The 26,754-nt window shown below is 26.0% G+C and overlaps 1 protein-coding gene across 1 annotated transcript; it reads left to right on the top strand.

Moving 5' to 3' along the window:
* Window positions 1-5,886: 5,886 nt before the first annotated feature.
* Window positions 5,887-26,465, top strand: LOC107446963 (beta-ureidopropionase pyd3; the record flags this gene model as incomplete). Its single annotated transcript, XM_016061750.4, is given in 12 exon segments — window positions 5,887-6,060; window positions 7,956-8,215; window positions 9,867-9,961; window positions 10,605-10,766; window positions 14,406-14,460; window positions 16,687-16,801; window positions 18,635-18,716; window positions 19,606-19,648; window positions 20,230-20,256; window positions 21,574-21,614; window positions 22,162-22,248; window positions 23,357-26,465. Coding segments are annotated over 12 exon segments (1,155 nt in total). The 3' UTR covers window positions 23,444-26,465.
* Window positions 26,466-26,754: the final 289 nt, after the last annotated feature.

The following is a 26,754-nucleotide window of genomic DNA, read 5'->3' as shown; positions in this document are numbered from 1 at the left end:
ATGAAAATTTCCTTTGATTTCAAGTCATGTCTTAGCCCCCAAATTCACCTGACCTTAATCCAATAGAGCATTTGTGGTCCTACTTGGAAAACCAAATTCTTGCTACCACGCTACCCCCTCGAAATGGGAGGGAATTGCAGGACCAGTTGGTGAGCGCTTGGTACCAGATACCTCAGACTACCTATCAGCACCTTGTGGAATCAATGCCACGGCGGGTGCTAGCAGTTTTGAGGGCTAAAGGTGGTCCTACATGCTGTAAGCAGGGTGGTCATAATGTAATAGCTCTTCGGTGCATATATACATATATAATATTAATTTTATAAAATAATTCAGGTAAGATAGGTCTTTGAAATTAACTTAGATTAAACTTGGAAGCCGTAGACGAATTCCTATCATCTTAAACATCCGAATTAAGATAATTGAAAATAAATATTATTAGGACATAGTAAATCCTGTAAACTCATAATTTTTATTTGTTCTTGAAATTAAGAGTCCTCATTTAAAAAAAATATTAAAACGTCGTATAAGTATTTTATAAGATTAATTTAAGGGGGATAAAATTTTAACTTCAAAATAATGACTATACCATTAAAAGCAGTCATCTGAAGCAAGAATTTATTTGGTGAAAAAATATATTAACGTAACAATGTTTTTATACTGTTCAACAAATGCTCTTGACCTATGAGAAGCACGAGGAAATAAATAGGGTCGTGTTTACAATTTATTGTCAACCCATAGATGGAAAAAAATTTAATCTAAGATATGAACTCAATTTAAAGTCGCCGTAATCGTTCTGTAAATATTATTGAAAACCGTATGTGGAAATTCGGCGAAAAAACTACCAAATCGAACACATATCTATCAACGTTAAGTGATAATTAATATGTATACAATTATTAAATGCAAAAAATTGATGAAGCTTTTATTTATTTATAGTTTTAATTGATTAAAAGTCCCTATTTTCTGTGATATACATTTATATTTTCTATGAGAAATGCATATTAAAATGAACTTTCCATTTCTACACAACTTTTCTATTTTTTCAAATAATTTATTATCCAAAAAAGTGTTTCATTTCATATAACGACAGAAGTGCCAAATAGAGTTTTTACACTTTTACAGTTATAAAAGACACGCTGTTTTTTTCTTCTTCTTAAGTTATGATCCTGGTCGTTTGTAAAAAAAAAATGTGTTCTTTTTCTTTTATTTTCTTTTTTAAATATTTTGTTACCCAAGAATAGCTTTATCTAACAAAAGTATACAATTGAATTTTTATAAACTAGTTGTTATAGCCCGTCGTTTACTATTCGAACCAGGTTCTTCTGTCCTCTTCAATTGTTTAAAAAATTGTGTTCCTTTTGATCTAATGCTGTATAAAAATGGCCTCCCGATTATTATTTTTTTTTCTCAGTCAAGGTCCTGATTATGGTTTAAGATCTTGAGTGAATAGAATTTATGATTTTAGTTCTATTGTTAAAGTGATTTGATATCTAAAATGTGTTTTGTTTTATTAATCAGTAAATGTGAAAAACTGTAATTATTCCCCGCTTATTTTTGGGCCATTTGTCCTATTAGCTGCATTTTCTCCATTTAACTTTAATGCATTATTTTTTAGTGAAGTTAGTAAAATAGTAAAAAAAAATTTTGTCAAGCATAAAGAAGAGAAAATTAAAAGTTCTTTCAAAGTTTCAAAATAAATTTGTTTAATAGTTATAAGCTTTTATTTGTGATCTTTAAATGCTCATTATATGATTTTTTTTCCTCCTAGATGCATAAGAAATGTTTCACTAGTCCATTATATCAATGTATCCTCTTTGGTAATAAACAACATTTAGACAGAATCAAATCTCGACCCATTATTACAGTAAACTTGATAAAAATGTGATGCCTATTTTTAAAACATATAAAAATAATATTGTGAATAAAATTACACAAAAAAAATAATCTATTTTGGAATTAAATTATATATATTAAAACTTCAATTGCATAAAAATATCAGTAGTTTAGGAATTTAATATATGTCAATAAAATCACATTGTCAATAAAATCAATGAAAAAACATTTAGATTTGTTTCTCAAAATGCATGATAACAAAAATAATTACTTACTTCTTTTACACAAACATCCTCTAAACTAAATCAAAACATCCACTGGTGCACTTGTCTAGAACATTTCGAATTTACGAACGCCTTTTCTCAATCACATTGTTGCATTGAAGTTCAACCGAATGATCTAAAGGTCGATATTTCTTTTTTGAGGAAGACAAGAAAATAAACTGACTAGACTAGTTACTATTATAAGAAATGCATTTATTAACCTTGGAAATCCCCTACTCTATAGGTGAAACATGTTTTTTTTTTCAACCGGGAAAACAATAAATTTCTTCGTTACCACAGGAAACAGGATATGTGATGCAACGGAACTAAACCATTGTAAAAGAACTATCGATAAAATCGCATGGATTAAAATAATGAGCTTATTTTATTCTGGTTATTCAGATAATCCACAATATTGCTGATCAAATTATGCAAATAATCTATTAGTGGCAAAGATAATTAAATTAAAAGCACACGAATCAGTTATAAATATTGTAACCCTTGGCATTAAACTAACTTAGAACAATTTATTATCATGATTTTAAGGTCAACATTTGACTAGAAGAGATATTTCCAGAAAGCCTCTAATAGCGAACGACATTTTTTCTGCAGCTAGTGATCAATTTATTAATCTGCATTTACTTATATTTTACTAATCTGCAAATTGTTTTTTAACAATGTTAGTTAAAAGTTAAAACTACAATAAAATTATAAGTTTGTTTGCCTCGGATCCTAAAAATTGTTCAAAAATTTCAGTTAGTACGTCGAGTGGATGTGGAAGATGAGCTTTTATCAATTACTATTAAAAAGAGGACGTAAGCTATGTTCGCAACTTACTACTCTATTTAATCAAAAACGAGATGCACTAGGATTTTATTGTACATTGTTTTAGAAATTATATTTTAATTGTCTATGTCAAGTAAGTTAAGTTGGATGGTTTGTGAAAGAAATGTCAACAAATTAATTTTTTTAAGCTTATTTGAAAGCTGGTGTTTATTAGGAAGTCTAAAATTTTATCATTTATTTGCAATTTAATAAATAGTCACACTAATTTTGATTGGCAAAAAATAAATAAAATATAAAAATTAGCATGTCTTTAAGATTTTGTGAGTCAAATTAATCGTTACAGAGTAGCACTAAAATAATTCGAGCTATCTAGGGATAAGATAATTTCTTTTAAATTATTTGTTCAATTTTTTGTTTTTTAAAGTGTAGCATAGTTTTTTTAAGTCTGGTATTTTTGCAGTTGTTTTTTTAGTTTTGAAAGATGTAAAAATTATTATATGAAGTAAAATAACATTAATTTGAATATAATTTAACTTATACATGCTACATTGCAATTACACATACTTGAAATAAATCTACACAGTGCGCAAAGAAATAAATAAGTAAAATAATATAAAAAAAATAATAATAAACGGACCCCTGAATAACTTTTGATCTAATGATCTGATATTCACGTTCTAAAACTCAATCTTAATGGTGCGAGGGAGTGACTTAAGATATACCAATTAATTAGTGCAGAACAAAAACGTACTTTCTTTGAATAAACACACGATATCTTGATTGATTCGGATTTGTAACCCCAAAATATAGTGGGTAGACGCAATCTGGGAAACTTGGGTGCAATAATTTGATCAGGAGAGTGATCCAATGTTTGCACACCTTTATATTAATTTTGCTTTTTTCATATTTCGCCATACCTCAAGAAAATTCTAAACTAATCGAAACATTTTTGCACAAGATTATAAAATTAGTTTATCCAAAGATAATTCTGTATAAAAATAACTTTTGCTAAATATTTATTACTTTTTATTATTATATTTAATGACTGTCGAAATTTTTTTTATTGTACGGCACACAGTTTTTCACATTATTTAAACGAATGTAAAATGGTAAAATACAAAATTTGAGTGAAATCGATCAAATAGTTCCTGAGAAATCAAATTTTAAAAATGCGACTTTTTTAAAATTCGATTTTTGTATAAAATGTACTACTTTTGCACAAGAAGATTATGCATTTATTAGGGGGAAAAAGAAAAAAACCTTGCAACTTATTTAATTTGGAATAAGGAATTTCAGTACATAAATTTATACTTCGCATGTTCTAACAACCTCTAGAAAACAAAGTAAAAAGTGAACTAAATCACGTCAACAGTAGTACTTTTTATATATGTAAACGCTTGCCACTTTTGAACTATTAGATTAAAATAATTCAATCATATTCTCATTCAATTAGCATAAAAATGCATAGGAAATAATGTCTTGCTAGTTTGGATCGCTATTGCTATGATTGCTAGGTGCAACTACAAATTTGAACTTTTTGTTCATAAAACCCATATAACTTCTAAACTATCAATCCGATTGTCTCGATAAATTCTTCAATCAGTTTAGTCAGAAAAATGCGTCGGGAACAATGCATTAACCTAATGAAATCCAATTTTCCTCCTCAAATTATCTTGCCTATTCCTCAAAAAAAAAAAAAAAAAAAAAAAAAAAAAAAAAAAAAAAAAAAAAAAAAAAAAAAAAAAAAAAAAAAAAAAAAANAAAAAAAAAATAAATAAAAAATAAAATAAAATAAAGGGCAAAGCGCGCTGATGAGATTTTGAAGAGTTTTTAGGTATCATTTATAATAACATATCAAGACTTTTTGTAAAAAAAGTATCTTGGATAATAATTTTTATGAAGAAACACCATTTTTTTCGCTATAATTACTGGTCATTAGTTGTTATTAGAAGGGTCCCTTTAAGCAAAACAATGCTAAAAAATATTTCTTATACAAAACCATTCAAACTTTAGAATTAGTCCAGTGAATCAGTCCCGGTGGTTTGTGTCTAGTCACCTTATATTCCACAAAAAAAAAAAAAAAAAAAAAAAAAAAAACACCTGGAAACAATATTTTACTTAACTGTACAAGTTATTTGTCTATCATTTTAAGGTTTGCAAAGAAGTACAAACACAAAATGTACTTTTTGTTCGTAAAATGCTTCTTACTTCTAACCGAATAGTCTCGGTACAGTTCTCATTCGATTCAGCATAAAAAAAATAAAAAAAATTACATTGAAAACAATATAAGTCTTAATAGCAGAATATTAGTTCCTCCTCTTTTTTTCCTTTTCCCACTATAGCCTGACTTGCTATAAAAAATAATAATAAAAAAAAAGAAGAAAAAAAAATGGAACTGAGTGACCATGAAACATTTACCTATATATGACTATGAGTAGGGTACAGGGTGCTTAACATTTAGCCGCAAGTTTGGACTTGTACATTCATTTATTTATTTTATTTATTTATTTTATTTACTGATTTATTCATTATCTTTTTTCATGTCTAAAAATTGAAAAAATTTATTGTTATCTTTATGAAGTGTTTTTGGTCTGATTATGATAAATTAGGCAGCGATTTTCTTTTTTAACTTTAAGTACTATTTTCCTCAGTTTTAACATTTTTGTTGTTGGACTTTTATTTCTACAACACGTGATTTAACGTCATAATAATGGAAGAGCCCAAAAACTTCTGTCATCAATCTATCAATGCATACGTAATCAAAAGAGAAATTCAGTTCTGGGTTTTTAAACTTTACACTCAAAAACCTTTTTCAACGTTTTAAACTGTAAGCATTGTATTTTAAATGTACTAAATTAAAGTTTAAGAATGTAAACGTCATAGCTAGCCCAAACGGAATGATATCAAGCCTAAAATTGATTGTAGATGTCAAATGTCAAACACAAGCACGTATCAGCAGCTGATCTTCTGATATTTGAACAGTTTACTTTACTCTTTGATGTTCAATTTATCTTACTAGTTAATTTTGCTAATTATCGTTTTCTCATTAATTAGTGTTAATTTTTAACAGTTTAATTATGGCAGCGATGATAGATAACATTGATTCTATCTTGGAAGCTCATTTACCTGAGGATGACCTCCGTTATGTAAAAAGAGTATTATATGGAAAAGAATTAAAGTAAGCTATGTATCTTCGTAATTTAGTGAGAAATAGTTTATTAGTAAATTAGTTTATTAGTAATAGTAAATTAGTTTCCTTGACCTTTTTTTTTAATGAAAGATAAAAAAAGTTATAAAAAGGATAAAAAAAAGTAATAAAATGAATTGAATTTATTTAGTAAAATTTAGTTTTACGTTTATAAATGTGTGAATAATTTTCCAGTAAAGTAGAAAAAGATGCAAAGTATGCCTTTTCTATTATTTAAAATTATATAACAGTGCTTTTCACAACCTGGATCAAATTATGATTAATATTGAAAATAATGTCTTGACTAGATAGACGATCATATTCGTTTAATTTAATTATGTTTGATTCACAAGTTTAGTTTGATTCAAAGGTTTAGTTACCACCTTCAAAATAATTGTAAAGTCGTGTCATAACGAGGGGACTATCACCAAATAAAACAGCAGCATATTTTAAAAATTATGCTAATTTAAAATTGATTTGAGGTGAATAGATATGTGGAATAGATATGAATAGACCTTCATCTATCAAAAGATAGAATTGAGTTAACATGTCTTATATGCTAGCGATTTGGTATTTAATATTTGTAGTGATAGTTAGTTATGCCACAGATCCCTATATGCTACCAATTTATCTCATAAACTTGAGTAAATTTTCGAAATGTGAAAATGAAGAGCTTTAAATTATACCTTGCATTACATTATGTTTATCATTGGTAAATTTTTTTGTATTTTCTATTTCACACTTGAAGAGAGATTCTTGTTATTTTAAAGTCATGAAAAATATTTTTTATTCAAAAATTTTTTTTAGTCATTAAAAGGAAATGTATAGGTTGAGGTAAGCCATGAGTTGGTGATGTTCAGGAGTAAGGGTTAATTACACAAAACACTGCCTACAAATATTTTGACTTATAAGTTAGGAAATATTTTTTTGTGTAGGATCGTAACTAAAGGTCACCATGTTTTAGCTACAACTAAACAATGGAAAGCTGGTAAATAAAAAATAAAAAAATATCACAGAAGGGGGCAAACTCAAAAGGTAACATTTGTAGATATCTTAATGCAAGTCACACTATATTTTTTACTTTATTTTAAGCGCTTCAAAAGCAAAATGTCCCCGTATGAGAAGTTTCAGACATAACTAATACATTTTCAGCCCTCAACTTCATTGTGTATTTGATACCTGAGGGTTGTTTACATAGATCACTGTTTATAAGTAATTTATTTTGTAAATGAATTCTATGATACTAGTGTTAAAACACGATAATATATTATTAACCTTGCCCTGAGTTACTTATACAACTTATGAATACGTGATTTATGTAATGAACTGTAAGGGTTCATTACTTATTGAAGAATAAGGCTTTATTATCTGTTTTATCTTTAGGGTTCATTAACAGTTTATTTAATATGACGGATAAAACCATGGTTAAAACTGTCAACTGTCAAAAACTTGTCAACCCGGGTTTTTTACTATAGTGCGAATTTGCTGACTTGTGAGACAAATTTTATTTCAGTTATATTTAATCACAATTTGTTCAAAAAATGAAGTTTGGAAAAAAAAAAGAAGAAAAAAAAGAAGAAAAAACACCAAATAGTTCCCAAGAAATACGAAATGCTTTTTTTTTGTTTATTAAAGCAGGGGTTTGTCAGAAATCTCAGGCAAAAAATAAGCCTTCATTCAGAAATAATAAGTAGTATTGGTTATGATAAATAGAAGAAAAATACGTAAAAATGACATACTAATGGTATATACAAAAGTCGAGGAAAAGCATGTACAAATGTATTTCCTCAATTGTCTAAAAAAATACTTTATATATTTTGAGGTATTTTTCAGTTGAGTGTTTTTTCTTTCATTTATTTAATTTTAATTATTTTTGAATTTTTTAGAAAACTAGAATTTTCTGAAGATGTTTTAGCTGAAGCCACTAGTAAAAATCTTGAACTGAAAGGTTACGTTTTTGATGCATTACCTGAAGATCTTCGACCTCCCCATCTTGTTCGAGTTGGTCTTGTACAACATGCGATTGTAGAACCTACTACTGCACCAATATCAAAACAAAGAGAAGCCATTCATAATCGTGTTCGGGAGATTGTTGAAATAGCAGCACAGTGTGGAGTTAATATTATATGCTTTCAAGAAGCATGGAGTAAGAGAATGCTTTTTTCATATTTCAAGAATAGTTTATTATTGTTTTAGTGTATAGTTTATTAGTTTAAAAGAATAGTTTTTTTTTTATTATTGGGAACATTAACCTCAGAGCGTTTTAATATAAGGTGAGAAAATTAAGGTTATTTCCAGGAATAATGAAGTGGTTTATTTTATGTGTTACTTAATAGAAAAGATGGATTCATTCTAATAACTTTGGGATATTCATTTAAAGTTTTATTGTCTGTTATTGAGTTTTCCTTTATCTAGCTTATATGCTTAAAAAACATATTGTAACATATTTTATATATCTCCGAATTTAGTTTGTTAAAAAAAAGTCGAAAGAAAGTTTTTGATGTAAAATAGTTTAAAGAAGTAGGGAATTTCAATTAATTTTTAGAGAAAAAAAATCCTTTTTGCTCATCTAGGGAAATTCATTCTAAAAGCCAGAACTGAACGGTATAGGAACGACATAGTTGATGCAGAAACTGAATGATATAGTTTGTGATGCCACACTAGGCATTGCATATTTCCTAGTTTTTAAAATTTCTTAAATTTTTTTAAAATCATTCTTTGGAGATCTATAAATTTATAAAAAAAAAAATAATAAAGAAATAAATGTTACATATTTTTTTCTTCTGTGTCCAGTTGGGACATATGTGATGCCACTATAGGCATTACATATTTCCTAGCTTTTAAAATTTCGTATATATATTTTTTTAATCATTCTTAATCGAATTTTAATTAAATCAAACCAATTATTTAATTTTTATTACATTTTTTAAAAAGCTAATATGAAATAATCTTATTCTTTTCTTAACAATCAATGTAACAACTAACTTTTTATTTCAATACTAATGTAAGACTCATTAGAGGCTTCGGCCTTCCAGTCCCAACCATTAAATAGATATCTATAAGATATAGATAATAGAATAGAATAATATATAGATATAGATAATAGAATAGAATAATGGAATAGAATAATATATAGATATAGATAATAGAATAGAATAATTTTTTTCATCCTTTTAAGGGACTTCTTTTCTTTATTTTTATAATTTTAGAATGTGGCCATGTTGAATTTAGGTTTTACATTATAAATCAAATTTTTTCTAAATGATTTTATTAATTTTTCTGGGATAAATATCCTTACATCATATCGAAATTGAAATGCATCTGAGACGGCCATAATACTTTAATTCTACAAAGAAACTACCTCCCACTAACCCCTATGGACTAAGAATTTGGACTAAACTGCTACTACATAGTTATTAATGTTTTGGGATTATATTTCTGGTGTCATAAAATCATTTTTGATGATACAAGTGTCATAAGCATGTTTGGTTTGAATTGTCAAAAATTTGTTTAATGATCTAAGAAAAGAAGGCAAAGGTTAGTCACGGGGGTAAAAAGATTACGTCTATAAACAGTATGAAATTGCCAAGCATGAAAACATACCAAACCTATGCATAATATAGCATACATGTTTTTTTTTTTTTTTTTTTTTTTTTTTTTTTTTTTTTTTACAAAAATCAAAATTAATAAACATTAAAAAATTTTATTGTTGAAATATTTTGTGGATGTAGTAATTCTCTGGATATTAATTATCTGAGTTGTAAACTAAGTATGATACAATGTTTAATATTTTATAGCAATGCCCTTTGCCTTTTGCACTAGAGAAAGATATCCATGGTGTGAATTTGCTGAAAATGCTGAAAGTGGTCCTACGACACTCCTTTGTGCAGAGGTAATTTTTAAAGCTTTTATTTCTATGAAGGAAATGAGTATTATGTATATTTTTTAAATGTTCAATATTTTTCCTCTTCATGTATATATAATTTATATTAAAAAATAAACATATAAATAGTAAGAGTATTTTTTTTCTTCATAATGACTCTTTTGAAAATTCTTCCACTAATCAACCATCAATAATTAGGTGAATATCGAAGAGTTTATGAAATTTCCATAAAGGTATACTGATAGTATGCTAATTAGAGAAAAATATATGAATAGTTTATGAAACAAACACAGTGACATATGAATAGTGTAATATCGCACTCTGTCCAAATAATAATTTCTCAGAGTCTCAGACTCCTGCAAAAGAACGTCTTTTCCTCACAGCCACTTTGTGCTAACTCTCACATATCTTTATTCACTACATCTACACTTGATCACTGGGCCATCACAACATGCAGGCATGACAAATAGTTTAATATAATACAACAATATGGCTAATGCGGTTTCACAAAATAATTGTTATAGTTAACATATTTAACATCCCAAAATAAAAAACTATTTCAATATACTAATTGTGTTTATTACTAATTGTGTTACTAATTACTATATTACTTATTACTTATTAATAATACTAATTGTGTTATATTTTGTAGTTAGCTGCAAAACACAATATGGTTATTGTTTCTAATATTCTGGAAAGAGATGAAACTTATGGAGATACTATATGGAATACTGCTGTTGTCATTTCAAGCTCTGGAGCATATTTAGGAAAATCTCGCAAGAATCATATACCACGTGTTGGCGATTTTAATGAAGTAAGTGTTCAATTAATAAAAAAACATATTTTTCCTAATTATGTTATTAAAGAAAAATTGTAGATAGTTTCAGATTATCAGTTAAAAACACTTATAAAAAAAGTTGTCTGTTCTTATCTTATTACAGTGCCCGCCGCTAATAAAATCACCGGATAATAAAATCAGCCGCTTTATAAAATCAAATCGGCAAGAACCGAATCGTTACAATATTAATAGATGTTAAAAACATCCTTTAATAAAATCAATGCCGCCATTTTTTAAAATCAAAATTTTGACTACATAATAAATCAAAGGTGCAATATTTCAGCTTTTTTTATTCTTATTTATAAAATTTTATTTTTTTGAAGTTAAAGATTTTTTTAGAAGAAACAACAGTTACTCACTCACAAACCTGTGATATACATAGGTGGATGGTAAGCGGCGAGTTCATAGAAATCAATTTATCAATGTTAATTCCTTGACTTAAATGAAGTTTGGAGAAACCTATCTCACTCACCAGGGGGTCGAATTCTTATCTTACTTTTTATTGAATGAACCATAGAAGGGAGAGAAGTTTCTTTTGTTATCTATCTTAACAGAGAACATGAATAGATTTCCAAAAACTGTCTGTGCACATGTTCCATATTATTTAAGCCGTTTGAGTAAATTATAGTTAGAGCACATATCATTTTTAAGTTCGTTTGGTATTAAATTTTATCAGCATGCCGAAAAGGCAGGTTTTGAGTCTTAAAGATAAATTCGCAGTGTTGCAAAACTATGATAAGCTTCCTAAATGTACAATGGGGATGGAGATGGGGCTCATAACTGTTTCGAAGAAATGATCAGCAATGAAGAAAATGAAATGGACGAGAATTTTTCACGTTACGTAGCTATTGACGATAACCTGCAAACATCAGGAGAAAAATCTGATTCTAAAATAGTTACAGACATCAAAAATTGCAAAGTTATTTCCCATCAAGAAATGGAGGAATCAGACTAAGAAAATGAAATAAACTCATCAGTGCCATCTTCAATGGAAGTCAGAAAAGCACTTAATGTATTGCGGCAAGCTTTAGAACAAAGAGAAGGAATATCGAAAACTATAAAAACTTCTATAAACTCTCAAATGATGTTGAAAAGTTAATTTTAAATACTGCAACTCAAGCAACCATTGATCGGTGTTTTGCAAAACTTTTGTAAATTTAATCTTATGTAGGGTTTTACTTTATTAAAATAATTAAATTAGTTAAAATAAAGCATTAATGTGGTCATTATTTCAGCTTTTAAAGTGCTTGCATTTAGAATATATCGTAAAATTTGTTTTTTGATTCAAATGTTGAATCGCCTCTTAATAAAATCAGCCGCTTAATAAAATCAAAAGAGCATAAAACGAAAGTGATTTTAATAAACGGCGGGCACTGTATTACTGTTTTACAGCAACAACAACAACAAAAAAGCTTCAATTTATGTATAGTTTCACGTTTAGCAAATATTTCTTATGAGCCGAGATTCAGTCATGCCCTTTATTCTTCAATCAACTAGACTACTTCAGTCACCTTCTGAAATCTCACAAGAATTGGCTATTTAAATCAAATTCTTAAACTTGACGATTCAAGTTATCTTGTTTCTTAATATAATTATTCTGGTTGGAAATATGTTATTTAAACATATTTTAAGGAAATATTTTTAAAAAAAATTAAATTTAAAAGATATTTTTTTCAATATAAAATTTAGTCAAAGACTATTAAATGTGTTATTGTTAATTTATTCTGTAATTTAAAGCAGTGCCTGTCATTTTATTAAATTTATGCCTGAAACATTTGATTCCTATAAGCGGATGACCACTAATAGTATAACTAATTTGCATAAGAACAGAATAATATTTTCTTAGTTTTGCTTTACAGTATGAGCATAACTGTAAAATAGGACTCAGTTATTCATATTTGTGCAAATTTATAAAAATTAACTTTCTTCTGGAAATTTCAAATAAGTTCGTTACTAAAATTTAATATTAAAATAGTTGAAGTTTATCCTACTAAAAGTCAAAGAAAACCTTTTCTATTTATCAGTCAGAATTGGTATAGAACTAAAAGTTAGTCCTTATTTTCACTGGAAGAAAAGTCTTCATATCCTTACATCAGGCCCTTCTGTATTCTGACAAATTCTGAATGCCATCTCTACAGTGGTTAAAAATAATTTGGCATATAAGGGTAAGAGGAAAAGAACCTAGTGTTGTAATAGAACACCTGATAACGGACAATTTCTTAGAAAGTAGATGAAAGGCATTGCAGTACACCTTTCGACTTAACAGCTTTATCTCACTTTTCAGCTTAACAGTTCTATCTCATTCTTTGTTTTGATGGTCCCGCAGTGGACTGATCATAAAGACACGTTTCCCAGTAGAACACCAAAGTCAGGTATCAATGGCTGTGGTCAGTAAGCAAGTGGGTGACCACTTTGATCAGCCTGCTTAGGGGCATAGGGTGAAAGGTATTGGTCCTCCTTAAACTGTTTTACCATAAAGCGCTTTGCGCAGTTCGACGGGCTACCAAAGCAGGGGAGCTATCCCCTCTGCAGAGGATCAAAATTGTGATGACATGTCTTCAGATCATTCTCAGGGATGTTTCCCAGACCGTTGCCAATAGCCCATTGTGCCGCTCTTGTGTGCCGTAAATAAAGTACCCGTCTTTGTTTTGATTTAGATTTCTTGCTGTCATGAGTCTGTTAACTAAAAAAAATTGAATAATGCCATAATTGATTTGGTACTTATAAATTTGATGATAAGCAAATGGTTCCACTAATAAGTTTATAAACTGACAAGGACTTTAATTCACTAACTTAAAATTTAATCTTTCAAAAATTACTATGGCCAATTATCAATTTTCAAAACCTTTAAAAAATCATTGAATATTATCCTCTTGAATTGGGAAATATTGAAATAATAAAAACTGAAAAATTAAAATAAAATAATTAAAATAAAATTATTAATGATTATTATTCAATGTCAAATTATTGTTATTTATTAAAATTTCAGTTTCAGGCTTTGAAAATTCATTCTACTTAAAGAAAATTGACAACACTTGCATGAATTTAATTAATATTAAGGAAACTAACTGTAATGACGTTAATTATATTTTGAAATGTTTTACATTTTTAGTATAATTAAGTTTGATTTTATATGCAATTTAATACCTACTTAAAATCTGTTGAAATTATTTTGTGCATACTTCTCTTCTCTTAATGGTTACTGTAAACATTACCTATTTCATATGTTATAGATTGTTTATTATTGTTTAAGCTAATTTTTGAGATTTTAACACTCATTTTTAATGCTGAGAACTAATTTTTGATAATAAAATTTATGATAGTAAAATTCATGATAATTCAACATCTGACACTATGAGTATCTTAAGAACTGCACTAATGCTCATATTATTACAAAAATTTAATATTTAAGGCTTTTGACAGTTTTAGACATAACTTTTTGGATTAGAATTTTGGCCATGACAGTTTAAATCATGTTTAAAACATTAAAAACAGTAATACAAATGAAATAAAATTAATTACCAACTCTATTATTTGTAATTAACCTGCTAAGTGTATTTTTTTTATTGCAGCAATTTTAAGTTACATTTTTAATATCTGTGTATTTTGTTTTAGTCTACTTATTACATGGAAAGTGACTTAGGGCATCCTGTATTTCAAACTCGTTTTGGTGAGTAGTTTTATTTTAAAATATATGATAATGAGTTTTTAATGTACACTTTTGTTTATTCCTCTATTCAACTAAATGCATCCAACCTGAATTTTAAATTTTAAGTCTGAAACGTGTCAACTGTGCTGTAAGCATTGGTTTGATCTCCAAAGCACATTGATGACTGGATTACACTGCTGAGAATATAGATTTGTCTCGCTAGTCTGGTTTTACAATCCAAATTTTATTTAACTCTATATATGTGTAGTTAAGTGCTTATAATTATTTAAAGCTAATCTTAAATATGATAGTATGTTAATTTTTATATCTATTTAATGCTCTAAACTTGAATAGCAAATTGTTTTAGAACCTTTTTACATTTTTATTAGTGATATTTCGCATTACTCATTTAATATATTTCAATTGGAATTGAAGTGGGCAATCTTTATACAAAAATAATGCTTATAGTAGTAAATATCTGTGGTTAACAAATAACAGTCTTTGCTCGTATTTAAAAAAAAAAAAAATTAAATTACGAGAAAACCGCAATTTTTTGCTTTCACAATACCTAGATTTATTTTTATATTACAGTGTGTTATAAGCCTACATTATTGTAGAAATCAATATTTCAGTTGCTCTTTATGAAACCAATAAATCAGAATAATAAATACTTAGATTAAATTGAAAACTCTAAAATAATTTATGTCATATATTATGCAAAATATTTTATGTCTAGTTTATAATGAATACATCCTAAACCTGACATATTAACACAATATTTGTAAAATGAAATGCTTAATTTTTATTTTCAGTTTTTATATGATTGCTTTTTATTTAAGCTTAGAAAAGAATTTTAAAAAAAATTGAAAAGTAATTTCAAATTAAGAAAAATGTTTGTTGCTAAAGAAATAACAGTTATTTCTTAAATTGTACTACATAAAATTAAAGTATTTAACAAGAAAAGCTTACACAGTCTGCATAATTGTAATAGATTTTTTTTTCTATTTCATCAGCATCAAAGTTTTTAATTCTTTTTTAGCTTTTTCTTTGTTTTTAATGTTAATTTAAAAAGTATTTAGCAAATTTTTTTGTCTTTTAGTGATGGCAACTTTATGAAAATTTAAACTTGTGTTTCTAACATAATAAAATTTATAATTTTTTAAATAAATAATTGTATACTGTATTATTTGACAGCATGCATTTTTAAGATTTAAAAATTTTTATGATTGCTAAATTTTTTAAATTGAAAATTCAAATTGTTTAGCTCTAGTATTTCATAAAAGCATAGAGTATAAAGAAGGAATCTTGTGTAAAAATGTATCTTTGACTTTAATTAAATCCCTAGAAAAAGTATGTTTGATATTTATATTTAATAAATTTTACTTCATATTTTCTCTCAGAAAAGGAAATTGTGAAAAAAATGCAATATTTTTGATTTACTGAGTTTTAGACTTCAAATTATTAAAAAAAAAATTTGAAAAATTCTAACTTGTATTGAAATTTTTTCATGAATATCATTCGGAAATTCTGGGGAAATCGATGCAAGTTTAAACTATAAAATAATATAAATAACACTAGGGTACAAATTTTTTGTTGCATTTATACAAATACTTGATCTTTGCCTAATTTGAATGTGGGAATTTCTAATCTGAAATTAATTTAGCTTTTAAAGCTAAATATTTTTTTAAAATAACATTTTTAGTTAATTTTTTTTTGTTAAAATGTACAATTTTTAAAGCATTGTATATAATAAGGAGTCATATAAATGTGAGGATGATTTTCTGTGGGAGTTAGGGTACATAATCAGGATTAAAATTGCATGCGCACTTCCCTATTATGACCTGTTCAAAAGTATAAAACGAAACAGTTCATAATAGAGTAGCACTATATGATTTTTCCCGGCATGGGTTCCTATGCAATGTTTATCCAGATGATGTGTCCTATCTTCCTTAGAAGTTTGTCACCACAACATATATGTGATCCCTTGTTCATTTTTGCATTTTAATAGTACATTTTGCTAAAAATTTCCATTAAAAAAAAAAAAATTTTTTGCTTGTAGAGAGAATCCGATTGCTGATTTGAAACTGGCGTTCTGTTAAAAAAATCTCATGCAGCAAGAAACTTTTTTTTCCTTATTGTAATGAACTTATATTAAAAAGAATCCACTTTATTGCATCTATAAAAGATGGACTTTCCAAAATCTCCTACAACATATAAAACAAATTATAAAATTGACTTCATTTTCAGGAAAAATTGCAATCAACATCTGTTATGGAAGGCATCATCCACAAAATTGGATGGTTTATGGACTTAATGGTGCTGAAATTGTTTTTAATCCATCAGCTACTATTGGAGACTTAAGGTAAGCTAAGCACATATTTTTTTTTAGTTTGCTGTCAAAAATAAAAGAGGTGTATTGATAAATCTTAATGTTTTAAAAATAAGCATGTCTTAAACATTCTAAGTGAAATTTTTAATAAAATATTTTTCTAAATCAGTATTCTCAAAATATATTAAAGGTTTTAATTGCTATTGGTTATGGTTACTTGTAATGTCTTTTATGACAACTGTTATGTATTAAGTAATACAGTCAAATGTTGATAATAATACATAATTTATAATGTATAATATGGCCAGAGATTTAATAATTGTCGTATTCATGAGTGTATTTTATTCAATTTCATTGCTAGGCACTTTAATTAAACTGCAATTTTATGGCGCTTTAATTTTTAATAAACTCCCTTCAAGCTGATAACAGAAAGTTTAATCTTATAACAATAGTATAATCATTTTTAAGGTTTTATTTATTTAAATTGCATGTTGTAAATGAGTAAATTTTCCAACATTTCTAACTCTAAAATAAATTTAAGCATGGATATTAATGAATTAAATATTTTTTGTAGTGAGGTAAGCTAATTTTATGCATTCACATTTTATAGTTTTGTGTATTCACAAATTATTCATAAAACCATGATTTGTGAATTGGCAGATTTGAAATAAAGAAATTATCAATAACTATACTTAAATTGACGAGTTTCACTAAGCAGGCTTGCTGGTAGTGACCAGTGGCATTAGAAACAACAACAACAACATAAATTTTAATTTATACTTTTAGAAAAATGTTATTAGAAATACATATTGTGAAATTGTATGTAAAAAAAAAAGAAAGAAAAGAAAGTTTAATTTTTTATATATTCTATTCCACTAACATATATCAAATTGCAAATTAAGATTTTTTTGAACTTTTTAAATCAAATAGAAATTATTTATTCTTATTTAAATATTTTTTTTAATTTAATTTTTTCAAAATCCATAGATTTTTTTTAAATTTTTTTTCCGAAATTTAAAAAAAAATTGTGACTTAAAATAATTTATAATATAAATTATTATAACTTGTAATTTAAATTATAGTTAAACTGCAAAGACAGCTCAACTTTCAAATTAAATTTTCAAATGTTTTTTTTTCTTCATTTTTACATCAAATATTAGAAATTAGTTACATCAGAATACATTGATCTTTCTTTTCTTTAATTTTTTTTATGCATAAAATTTTTAACAACTCTTTTAAAACAAAACATAATAAGACAAATAATTTTGATATAATAAGCTAAAAACGTTTTTTTTTCTTCATTTAATTCAAAGCAGTTTGCTTAAAGAGTTTTTAACACAATTTTCCCACCAATTACTCTGTTTATTTTCATCTGTAAGAAATTAGTTTCTCACTATGTTGTTCAATTCAGAGAAAGAAAACTTTCTTTTTCTCTTAAAGAAAAATTTCTTATCACTCAAATGTTAGTTAATGCTACTATTATAAAGCACCAAATTACTTCTTCCTTATCAGTGTTGCTATTAAACTTCTCATTCATTCTGATGCAATTTTCAGTTTTTGTAACACTGTTTCTTACTATATGTATGCATTTATACTTATTTAATTAATCTTAAATAAGATTTTTTAAGACTTATTCTAAACCAAATTAAATGTATCATTCTTTAAACAAGAATACATTAAGTGGTAATAAGGTTAAAGTAATTGTGATTATAGGCATATTTATATTATTTTTTCTCTTATCCACTGTTTGTTAACATGTTTAAATATAATAAAACTACTTTTCAATTATTTCTTTTGTTAAAAATCATGCATGATTTTGAACAAAAAGTATGTATAGTATCTTTAATTGGTGTAATATATTAATAGTGAACCCATGTGGCCCATAGAGGCAAGATGTGCTGCTATTGCCAATAGCTATTTTACTTGTGCAATCAATCGGGTTGGAACTGTAAGTAATTAGTTTTAATGTTCATATTTAATTTAATTTGTATTTATTTCTGTGATATTTATTATTCTACTACTTTGATGTCAGTTGTTTAGTTACATTGTAATATCGTTATAATGGTTTTAATTAAAATAGGTTTTTATGTTGATATTTTATTTAATTAGTCTGAATCACTTTCAAATTTGATTTATATTTTTGAATTATTTATTTTTCTGCTTTTTTATTAGTTATTGTTAATCTGCATTGCTATATTATAAAAATGGTTTCCATAGTTTAAATTCATTTATATACATGTTAACTTTTAAATTTTTTTAAAACTAATTAATTTTTTTGTTGCCATTTCTTGATAAAATATTTGAGCTCAAATGTATATATAAATGCTTCCAGCATTAAATAAAATTGCCTTCAAAGATAAAGTGGCTAGAATACACCATTGGGATTTTTTTTTTGTACTTAAAATTTTCATTTTTCTTTAATAGAATCTAACTAAGTATGGTAACTAAAAATGTGAATTTTGCCTTGTGAGATGGTAACTGAAAATTGTAGAATTTTTTTGCATGTGTCGTGTTTCTACTAGAAATTTATTGCATTTTAAAATCGTTAATAAGCAATAAGTGTAAAAGTATATCCTCTTTGATTTTTTTGTAAAATTTTCTTGGTTGCACACATATTTATTTATTTATTACAATCGCATTGTGTTGATATGCTGGAATAGCCTGGTATTCTCTTGTGTAACATCAATTTTAGAATTATTCATTTTTTGATAGAGGCTTATAAAATTGTGTTGATTTTGTAAATGGATTAAAGCTGTATTTTTTACTCCTCCCTCAAACCTTGAGTTCTCTAAAGTGCCATTTTTGTTCAAATGTAAACAGACCTTTCTTTGTTTTAGGAAACTTTTCCAAATGAATTTACTTCTGGTGATGGGAAACCAGGTAACATCTCATTTGATATAAATAACAGTATAATGTTTTTGTATTTGTTAAGTTCAAATTGTACAGTGTTTTTAGTTTTGCTAGATTTTTTTTTTAATAGTGTAAACGATAAATATCTGTTTTTTAAATTTTTCTCTTGTGTAGATTTTAGTAAGATGTGTTAGAAACTATCTTTTAAACTTTTTTTTCTATTTTTGAAAAAATAAACTTTTGTAAATACTACGTAAAAATACAGTAAAGTCTTAACATTATTAAAAAAAAAAAAAAAACAAGAAAAAAAACTAAAAGTTTGTTTTCCTCCTAATTATAATTATTAAAAATCAAAGCCAAACTTCCCATGTTTTGTTGTAATTGAATACTTAAAGTTGCTAGTCGTCATCTTGAAAAAAGCTGTTGCCCATGCATTTTAACAAGGTATACTTTATCAATTACTATAGTTTTTATCATTTAAAAAAGTTGTTACTGTAAAAAAACTTTGTTTAGTGTTTGATATTGTCAAATCTTTTTGAGTATTTTGTTTATTTTAAATATTGTTAGTGTGTATTTTTTATTAAAAAATAGCGTCATTATTTTTTTTCCAGCACATAAGGATTTTGGACATTTTTATGGTAAATATGATTTATCAGTCTTAATATTTTTTAAACATTTTTTTGTATAAGCGATTCTTCAGATAATGTGGCATTTGAGAATGAACCATAATTTATGGAATATTATTTTAATGTTTAATGAAATTAATCTGCACACTATTGACCAACATAAAATATATTTCGACATACTTTTTACATATATTCAATGAAGTAAATAAATATGTTAATTGAGACATAGAAAAGTGTTACCTTTAAGTATTTTCATTTTTAATGTTTCTTAAAATAATTTCGTTCAAAATAAAATTTGGCAATGTTAAAATTGTCAGTAATTAACCCTTCAGAATATAAGCATAAATATATCCTTTTTGATTTACATATTAAGATAGACATATAATAAAATAAGACATATAATAAAATTTTACAATCTATGCCAGATACTGAAAAAATTGCACATTATATTACCGTTTTTATTTTTTTTTTCTTAAAAGGATTTATTTTATTTAATTTATTTATAACTTGTATGATTATTTAACATATTAAGTATGCAAATATTTCATGAAATTTCAAATTCTTTCTCTCATTAAGAATGGCCATAATTTAATTTTTTTCTCTTCTATGATTGGTCCATTGTATCTTTTAAGGGACAAAAGTGACCTAAAAGTGAAAATTAACTTAAACAGCAACTAAAGTTAGTCATTTTACCATTTAGGACAATTAATTTTTAAGATACATTATTAACATAATATTGAAATATGGGAGGGTTTTTATTTGCATAAGTTGAATCAAAATTAACTATTTTCAAATGTCTGGCTTGGACTTGTCATCGTAGTGCAACTATTTTGCATAAGACTAGACACTTCTTATTTGCAGCTTTGAAAGTTAAAAAAATCTCTTGTCAGATCTACTAATAAAATTTTATTAATGTTTATACTTTTTAATTTTTAAATAAGTTCTGAGTAACAGAGAATAAGGACTAAATTATTTAGTAGACTCCAATACTTCTTAAGTTCTATATTTTATTGCTCATTTAGTTCATTTTCAACTCGTAATTTAGAGATCATTTATTTTCAGTGTGATAAAATTTAAATAATTTATTACGATTCAATTTTTTTCTACAATTTTCATAAGCTTAGTTGAACTTTTTTATTAACGTTTTTTGTTGTTGTTATCAGTTATAAGAAAATCATAAATTGTTTTATCATGGTCAGTATTAATAACCTAATAATTATTTTTTTCCTGAACACTCAAACGTTTCTAGAAATAGTTTATCTTAATTTAATTCTCATAAGTTATTATTTTTACACATGCTGTTTTTATTTTAATAATTTTTCATTATAGGTTCTAGTTATGTGGCTGGCCCTGATGGTAGTCGAACTCCGGTAAGTTTAAATTATAATAACTTTATGGCACTAATTTTTGTCATGAATTAAAAACACTATATATTATATAATTTATATTTACAAATGTGATTGTATGAATTTTACATTTACTTTACTTGTTGCTTTTAAATGTCATCATAAGAGAAATAGCTGATAAATTAATTTTGAAGAAATTTTAAGAACGGTCTAGAAATTTATACCCTTTTTACATGAATATTCTGTCATTAACTTTTTAATTTTAATAAAATGTTTCATTGATAACAACAACCAATCCTTAACAAATACTTAAATCAATTCATAATGAACACCTATCCTTTTAATCCTTAATGAACTGTTATCTTTGCATAAAAGTAACATCGCTTCTTAACTCACAAATTTTTTAAATCACCACAAGTCAGATTATCCAAAACCAAGAAATTATGCGATGTTTAAAAAATTTTTACTGACGACATTATTTAATTTAATTCTTAAACCATAAATGAGTAATGAAACTTAATACTTTTTGTTTGCTTTATTTGTACTAACATAATGTGTTCTTGGTTTTCAGGGTTTGTCTAGATTAAAGGATGGATTACTAGTTTCTGAAATGGATTTGAATTTATGCAGACAAGCAAAAGATAAATGGGGTTTTAAGGTTTTTAATTTTTAATATTATTGTAGATATCATTATGAATTTAAAAATTCTCTTTGTTTTTCTTTCTTTTTTTTAAACTGAATTTCCTAATTTTCATTGTATCAAGACTTTGCTATCAAGGTGTTAAAATTTTTAAAGCCTTTTTTTTAATTATCTAATCTCTGATTCGCCCCACAGTAGAATGATTTTAAGACACAGTTCCCAATGGACCACTGAAGTCAAGCATTAGTAGCAGTGGTTAGTGAGGGGGTGGGTGACCACTTTGATCAGATTGCAAAGAGACCAAGGGTGTGTGGTACCGTCCTCGTTAAACTGTTTTATCGTAGGTGCTATACTTTGCTGCTGGACCACCAAAGTGAGGGAACCATCATAAGAGAATCACAATTGTGATGGCAGGTTTTCAGACCAGCCCATTGTGTTGCTTTAGTGTGACATAAATAACATGCTAATACTACTAATCTTTAATTTTTTAGCATTTCATGATAAAGTTTTTGAAATTTTTTTCCTGTCTATTACTATTATATTGTTTTTTTCTAATTTGTTCGTTAACATGTATTAAATTTTAAACCAATTTAAAAGTATTTATTTCTATTGATGACAGTTTTGCACCAAAATCAGTTTGAGTAAATATTAGCATGAGTTAAATCTCATTTTTAGTACTAATCTTTGTACAGATGCAATTTATGTTTAACTAATCCTTGAATTTGTAAAAATAAGTACAGCGAACTGTTGACAACTGAGATTTTCTAGTTATTTGAAATGCATCATTTGTAAAGGTTTTTCTTTCCATAATTTGATTAGGTATATTTTTTTTACTCCTTCTAAACATTTAAACATGCTTTGGTTCAGAAATAAAATTATATAAGGACTTATGATAATTAAAAATGTTCTGTGACTATTAGCAAAAAGAAACTCATAAGTTTCACTATTTAAATTATTACCATTCTTTTTTATGAAAAATAATTTTGTTTTGCAAATTAAATTTGGAGAAAAGTTAATCTTAATTAGTTAAGTATGAAATTATGCTTGGCTTCCTGCAAACTGAAAAAAAAAATTGTTTGCAATGTTTATGTTTGTTGTTGCTGTTTTTAATGATTTTATTTTTCAGATGACGCAGCGACTGAATATTTATGCTGATGCTATTTACTGGGCTTCTCAACCAGATTTCACTCCCCAAGTTCTGCATGAAAACTGATTCTGTGTTTGGATGCTTTCTGACCAAGCTATGGATCCTCACTTTCTTTTATCGCCAAATTTTGAAAATTTCTTACTGATACTTGTTATACATTATGAATATTATTGTTGTTAAAATTATCTGATTGTCTTAATATGGTTTTGCTTTAAACTATTTCATATCTTTATGAACAGTTCTTCTTAGTTTTAGAAAATGTTTAAATTGAACACAAACCATTTAATTTATCATATCATTATTCAATCCAAACAAATTTATTTAATGTATTACAATTCACTTTTGTTGCCTTAATTAAAAAGAGGAATTCATATTCTTTATTCAAAATATATAAAAAAGTTAATTTTCTACATTTTTTTTGTAAATTGGTTTTTATATTAAATAATATATTTTTATTTTATTGTTTTAATTTTATGTTATTATTCTGTATTAAGATTTATTAAATGTGCAATATTCTGTACTGTTTGTCCTTAAAGATTTTTTAATTTGTAAAAAATTAAAAATTATTAATTTTATTTCCTCTTGATATTTTTAAAATAGAAGTTTATTTTTTAATATTTTGTATCTGTTTATTATAAATAACGAAATTGTATATTTTTATTATTACTCAGCATAAAGATTGTTTTAAGTGTGCAATATACTATTCTGATTAGATTTTAAATTGTAACAAATTATTTATAATTAAATTGTATGTTAATTAATTTTAGTTGTATAGTAATTAATTTTAATTATATAGTGATTAATCCAAATTCAAGTTTATTTTCTGAATTAAATCTAAATTAACTATTATATCTGTTATGCATTAAAAATTAATATTTTATTTGACATTGTTATTGTTCATATAGGTTTTTGAGGCATCAAATATGCTTTCTCATTTCTACTAAATTTTTGATGTAATAAACGAATAATTATTTCGGTGCAGTGTTTGTTTTCAAAGGCATTAAAGTGGACTTTTTTTTGAAAAGAATTATAATGCTTTTAATTAAGAAACCTTCCAAATTATTTCTTCAGTGTTATTCGGATGATGTTTTTGACGGTTTAGATTTCTGTATGAAATTGAAAATTTTACTTTGGAGAGAAAGCTATAAAAATTTGTGTTAGTTGGTTACTTATAGTACAAAATTGTGATGGTTTAATTAGATGATCAAGTTATAGTGTGATGATTTAATTGCTTTTTATTATGTGTTTTTGGATTTTAGACATTAGCTTAAACAAATCAACTTACGTACATAATCAACGTAAAAAGTTTAGCTATGTCTAGGAAATAGTTATAAATGCAGCTATACAATAAGATGTAAAATAAACCTTTCTTATTTTGATTGATTTTTCATTACCGCATATAAAGTGCGATTGACTTATTGCAAAGGATTTAGCTGTAATTTTTTTAATTGTTACAATCTGTGCTGTCAAACGTTCAGTTTTAAAAAATTTCCCAGCATTTAAACTTAGAAGTTAATCCTTTTTTCTTTGGACAGCTGTACAGGATGCTCTGTAATAAAGTATAAATTAGACTTCAGAGACTGTTTATGAATATATATTAATAAATCACTACTGAAAAAACATTAGAAAACATTAGTCAGAGAAAACACAGTTGAGTTGAAAGGCTATTGTTTGTAACATTCCAAAATTTCTTCCAGCATTCAAACTGTTTTTTATCTCCTTATTTATCAATAATTCAGCAAATATTCGTTTCAATTTTGTTTTTACCTTGTTTAAGTATCTATTGGCAACCTATAACGTTTATCTCTTTTTGATATATATTAAGGGTATTTGATGTATATTACGGGAGGTTTGATATATATATTAGAGGGTAAAAATATGCATTAAGGGGGATTGCTGTAGGTACACCTTCTATATTAATTTTTTTTTCAATTATTTGAATATTATAATTCAATTTTATTTTAATTAAAATTAATAATGTGCTTCACAGTTCATTTGTTTAATTTCTGCCTGGTGTTATTGGATTATATGGTTGTGTGTAGTTGTTTGGAAAAATGTTTTTATAATTTTGCTTTTGCTGATGCATTTCCGAATAATAGCCTGTAAATTTTTATTTTTTAAGGTATTTTCATGTGAAAAATGTTTATTTTTTTTAAATGTTGAAATCATACAAATTCTATATTTATCAGTAATTCAACAAATAGTATCTCTTAGCAACTTATAATGTTTATCTTTTTTTTTCTTCTTATTTTTGTTCTATATTAAGGGTATTTAATATATATTATGGGGTGTATATGCATATTAAGGGCAAGGGATAAAAATTTGCATTAGGGGGATCATTGTGGTACACCCTTTTTAAATTTGTTTTGCAATCATTTGAAAATTATTATTGAATTTTATTTTATTTAAAATTAATAATATGCTTCAACATTTTATTTGTTTAATTTCTGCTTGGTGTTATTGTATTATATGGTTGTGCATAGTTGTTGGAAAAAATGCTTTTGCTGATGCATTTACAAATAATAGCCTATAAAGAATTATATTTTTTAAAGTATTTTTATGTGAAAAATATTTATTTTTCAATGTTGAAATCATACAAATTCTATATTTGAAGTGTTATAATAAGCTGTACTGTAACATTTTTATTCTACAAAAATTTCTTATATTCAATTTAAAAAAATTGAGTTTGTTCACAACAGTTACATAATGAAAAAAATCCTACTGAGAGCCTTACTATGAAATGAGAAAAAAACTGACGTTAAAATATTTCATTTTCAGCACACTTTCAAGAAGTGTGAAAAAAATCAATGTGTACCCTAACTTATTACATTTATGAAATATATCAATTAATAATTTTGATAGTCACAGAAATTCTCTTTCTCCAAAAAAATAAATTGGAAAATTAAAATGGTTTCACCATTTTTTTACGGGTAAAGTTTCCTGCTAGAGTTTTTTTCATATAGGCCTGTCTATGATTGTTATACCTTTCCTCGTTGCAACTTTTTATTATATAATTTTAGCTTCATGTTGCAGATTTACAAATAATAATTAAAAAGACTATATTTGTTAATAAAATCTCTTAAAAATACTGCTTTTTATTTATTTATTATTTTAAAAAAAAACATTGTTGGAACTAGAATAATTTATCAGTTTCAATACAAGCCAAATAAATTGTATTGAGGCATTTAATTATCATTAATTTATCATAACATTTAAATAAATCTCAGTTAATAAAAACAATTGAGCTTATATATCATAGTTGTTGCTTTTTCTTCCTTCCCATTGCAAAGTGTATTGATATATTTTACAAAACTTGATTGACAAACGTATATTTTTGACTGAATTTTGATATTTTTATAGTGAAAAGTAATGTTTGT

Source organism: Parasteatoda tepidariorum, chromosome 6 (genome assembly GCF_043381705.1).
Source record: "Parasteatoda tepidariorum isolate YZ-2023 chromosome 6, CAS_Ptep_4.0, whole genome shotgun sequence".
In the NCBI taxonomy this organism is placed as follows: domain Eukaryota; kingdom Metazoa; phylum Arthropoda; class Arachnida; order Araneae; family Theridiidae; genus Parasteatoda; species Parasteatoda tepidariorum.
This window is presented reverse-complemented; position numbering and strand designations above follow the sequence as displayed.